A 4,519-nucleotide genomic window follows, 5' to 3' on the forward strand; every position below is an offset into this window, starting at 1 on the left:
CAGCACGTGTGGGCAGTGGCTTGACAGCAAGGCCCATTGTGTGTCTGGCTCCAGGGCCCTTCTGGAGCGGGGGGCGTGTGGGCGGGAAACAGCGGTCAGATGCCGACCGCCGGGAGGGTCTGCAGGTGCCCGTGTGCCTGACGCGCTCAACTGCGGGATCCGGGATCCGCTGCCGCAGCCGCCCTGCAAATTAAACTACAGTGTAACACGTGGACTCAGCGTTCCTTCCGGAGAATGAGTTCTTTGCGGTAAACCCCACGCCGCCAGCCGGGGCGCCCAGCTCGGCCGTCAGAGTGTCGGTTTTGGATGAAAACCACGGCTGCCCCCACCCCGCCGGCAGCGCAGCACAGCTCACTCTCACGCGGCCTCCGGGCTGCCGCGCTGCCCGAGCCTGGGCGTCCGCGAGCCTTCACCGAAAGGGGACACCCACAGAGACCCAACGGGGTGTCTTCCACGCCAGGCAACACCCCAATCCCCGGGTGCCCACGGAGTGCCCTACAGTCTGGCTCGCTTGGCGCCACCAGCCACCCCCACTGCCCTCTGGCCCCAGTCAAGAACAGCGCGTCCAGGACAGCACTGAGACACTTGCCACTTCCTGGAGGTTGTGCCATTAGGCGCGTGTCCACGAGACAGCCGGGCGAGCACGCGGGGGCCCTGGCCCGGAGCAGGGTGCACCGCCCCCCACCCGCCTGAGCCCTGCAGGCCTCCCTACAGGCTGCTCCGGCTCCCGGCGCTGGGGCCGCGTTGCAAACTCCCGGCTTCTCGTCCTGGCTTCCGGCCCTGGGAACCACCCAGATGCGCCAGGACGCCCGGTGGCACTCAGGGCTGTCCGGTGCTCTCAGACTCAGGGGCCTACAAGGGCGGGGAGCCCAGGCAGGGGCGGGCCCAGGCCCCGGGCTGGGGTGGGGGGCGGACGCCCCTTTGTCCTCGGGTCCATGGCAGCTTTGGGAGCTGGAGCCAGAGCTCTGGGCAGGCCACACGCCACATCCCCTGCATTCGGGAGAGCACTGTCCTGGACGAGCAAGTTGAGGCTACGAGAGCACAGGGCGTGGACAGCCCCCGCGTCTTGGGCTCAGGGCAGGCCCAGCCTCCTGGTCACAGCTGCGGGGTCTGCCTGCTAGGCCCGAAGCCCACGCCGGCGGCCGCCTGCCTGCCAGGTGCAGAGGGAGGCCAGGACGTGTGACCCGGGGCTCTCAGGAGACCCTGGGCCCGCGCGGCCACTCTGGGCCGGTCACCTGGCCACTGCGGAGGCTCAAGGCGGGGTCTGGCTCCACAGCGCCCTGGGCCCGGAGGGCACCACCAGGGGTTTCGGGGGCGGCCCTCACTGGCCTCCGGCCCTCGCTGGCCTCCAGCGCTTCCGCTCTGGGACTGCCCAGTCCCAGCTCCGCCCTCCAGGAGGAGTGCGCTGGCTGGGCTTGGCGCTCCGCCCAGTGTCTGGCGCGGGGACACCCCTCGCTGATGGAGCGACTGCCTTTCTCCGCAGACCCTCAAGGAATGGGTGGCCATCGAGAGCGACTCCGTGCAGCCGTCCCCCCGCCTCCGACAGGAGATTGCCCGGATGATGGCCGTGGCCGCCGAGCATCTGCGGCGCCTGGGCGCCAGCGTGGACACCGTGGACATGGGCTGGCAGTCGGTGCGTCGGCCCTCTGCCCTGGCTGCCCTGGTGGCGGCAACAGAGCACCCCACCTGCAGCCTGGCCAGGCGGAGCCCCTCTGAGCCTGGGGGTGGGGTTCGGGGCCCAGGACTGGGGCGGGGTGGGGCGGGGCCGGCAGGGACCCTGGCCTCCCTCCCCCCTTCTCATGGTCACCCGGTAGCCTGCCTCTCACACCCTGCTCCCAGCGCCTTCCCCCACGGGTCCGCACCCTTCAACTCAGATGCGCTTTCCAGAAGGTACCGTCTGCCACAGCCCCAGCCCCCAGCTGGTCCGCGGGTCGCTCCTGCCGTCCTGGCTGTCAGCAGTATCTGAGTCCGCATGTCCCGGGGGGCCGGACAGCAGCCGTCAGCAAACCCGTGCGCTAGCGGGCCGGGGCGAGCGGCGCCGTGTCCAGCCCTTGGCTTCCCTCTGCAGCTGCCCGACGGTCAGAAGCTGCCGATACCGCCCATCATCCTGGCCGAACTGGGCAACGACCCCAGGAAAGCCACGGTGTGCTTCTACGGCCACCTGGACGTGCAGCCCGCCAGGCCGGAGGACGGCTGGCTGACCGAGCCCTACACGCTGACGGAACTGGACGGTCAGTGGCGGGGCTGGCTGCCGGGCTGGGCAGTGTGGGTGAGGCCCGTCCTGGCTGCAGGCCTTGGCCACCGCTGCAGTCACGGGAAGGCGCGCAGACGGGCCATGGGCGTCACCGCCCTGTTCCTGAGCTGAGTTTTCCTCCCGCGTCCCGGGAGGACGGAGCCCGGTCCGGGTCCCCGGCCGCGAGGGAAGTGGCTGTGCAGGCCGGCGTGAGGCCGTGAGTTCAGCTTCACAAGACGGCAGTGACGCCAGGGGACTGCGAGGCTCGGGACTGCGAGGCCCCGGCCCGGTCCACTGCCCGGCCGATGCCCGCGCTGGCTCACGGCGCCTTCTCCGCTGCGGCCCAGCACAGCACGGCTGAGGCGCTCGCTCGGCCCGGCGCGGTGTCCACGCTTTCTGAAAAGTCCTCCTCCACTTTCAAGGAAAACTTTACGGACGGGGAACCACGGACAACAAAGGTCCTGTTTTAGCGTGGATTAATGCCGTGAGCGCCTTCACAGCCCTGGGGCAGGTAGGTGGCTGGCTGTGTCTGGGAGACAGGCTGGGGTGAGGCGGTGATGTCAGCGGTGCGGAGGCGGTGACCATGGCGGCAGCGATGATGGCGACAGTGGTGGCCGTGGCAGCGATAAGGACCACGAAGGCTGATGCCCTGGCTCGCCACTCTGCTCCAGCTTCCACCTGCCCTCCCCGGCCCCCCACGCTGCGCCCGGCCCGAGGAGCAGGAGGCGCCGGAAGGCGGGAAACTTGCCCACGTCTCGGTTGTCCTGGCCGGGGGCTTCGGGCACCTTTACAAACAGGCAGCAAAGGCACAGCAGATATTTTTTTAAGATTTATTTATTTATGCATACAGAGGTGCAGGGGGCGAGAGGCTCCCGAGACAGAGCGGGGCGCAGAGCAGGCAGGCGGAGGAAGCCCACTGCTGGCGGCGGGCAGCGGGCGGGCAGCGGGCGGGCAGGAGGGCCCGTCGGCTGCTCTGGCTTCTTAGCGCAGCGCTTCACCCCTGGCCGCCAGAGGGCCCTCTGCCTTCTTCACCTCGGTTTGTCTTCGGCTCTGCCCCTCGTCACAAAGTGTGGCTTGCCATTACACGTGCGCCTTTCTAAGAGCATCGGTTACTTGAGAACCCTGCCGCAGAACTCCCTGGCACGGGGCATTCCGGCTGGGCCTGTAGCGGTCTGATCCCGTGACGAGCGGTGTCCTCAGGCGCCAGGTAGGGGTCTCGCAGGAGGGGCGGGTGCCGGGTTCGGGCCTCTCGTCTGTCGGCCGCCAGGTCCGGCCGCGGCCTCCTCTTCCGATGGGTGTTCTAGACCCCGGCAGAAGCCTGGACTCCTGTGCGGCCTTGGGCTCCACCCCTCTGGGCTTCACACTCTCCTCTGCGAAAGCGAGCGTGTGGGTTCGGGGGCGGCTCGGGGGCGGCTCCCCGACACTGGGCTCATTTGCAGACGTGCAGAAAGGCCATTCGCTGAGCAGGAAGCCCGGCCCTGGGCTCCCGGCTCTCGCACCCCACGTCCCATCACACCCACGTCCTTGAGCCAGAGCGCGGGGAGGCTCCCGGGGGCCGCTCCAGGCCTGGAGGCGGCTCAGCAGTGGACGAGGGAGCAGAAGACCCCAAGGCCTCCCCAAGAAGTGCCCTGCTGGCGTCTCCCGGCCTTCAGGCTCAGGGACTGAGAGGACCTAGCGTGCGCAGGCCATCCCGGCCCAGGGTGGACGCCCAGGGAGAAGGCCCAGGGTGGGCCCGGGTGCTGGCTGAAAGCGCCCCCAGCCGTGGAGAGCACAAGGCGCTTTCCCGAGCGCTGCCTAGAGAAGCGGGGGTCTGCGTGAGGGGGTCCGCGGCCCCTGCTTCGCTGTGTAGGGCTTCCAGCCTGGGCCAGTTTGCACCGTCAGCTGGGGCGTGTCTGGTCCGGGACTGGCCCTGCGTGGGCAGGGGCGCTCCCGGCCTCGCGCGCAGGGGTGCTCCGTGCCTCCAGCTCCATTTGCTGTGAGAGCAAAGCTTTGGCTAAGCCAAGAGCCAGGCTGAACTCCTGGCTGAAAAAGGACAGATACTTGGAAAAATGAGCCCACAGCCTGAGCACTAGACCGCGTCCAAAGCAAAGACCCTCACCTCGCAGGCTGGGCACAGGACAGGAGAGATGTGTGGCGGAGCCACCCGCCTGTGAAGCCCCCCGGGGCGGAGGAAGGCGTCTGCGCCTGTGAACGCTGTCTCCTGAGGGCCCCCAGCCCCTCACCATGGGCGTGCCATCGGTGCGTGCCGCTGGCGTGGAGACGCTGGGCGTTGCCCTGGCTCCCGCG

General features: G+C 69.1%; 1 protein-coding gene across 1 annotated transcript in view; it reads left to right on the top strand.

The window, feature by feature from the left end:
- The window catches only part of CNDP1 (carnosine dipeptidase 1 (metallopeptidase M20 family)), a 20,974-nt gene that overhangs the window by 10,447 nt on the left and 6,008 nt on the right, over positions 1-4,519 (top strand). Inside the window, exons 3-5 of the mRNA XM_012725806.1 lie at positions 1,484-1,633; positions 2,069-2,231; positions 2,656-2,779. Coding sequence (XP_012581260.1) covers positions 1,484-1,633; positions 2,069-2,231; positions 2,656-2,779 — 437 coding nt within the window. The remainder of the gene's footprint in view (positions 1-1,483; positions 1,634-2,068; positions 2,232-2,655; positions 2,780-4,519) is intronic.

Source organism: Condylura cristata, unplaced genomic scaffold, assembly GCF_000260355.1.
Source record: "Condylura cristata isolate star-nosed mole 26May11 unplaced genomic scaffold, ConCri1.0 scaffold00016, whole genome shotgun sequence".
NCBI classification, from domain to species: domain Eukaryota; kingdom Metazoa; phylum Chordata; class Mammalia; order Eulipotyphla; family Talpidae; genus Condylura; species Condylura cristata.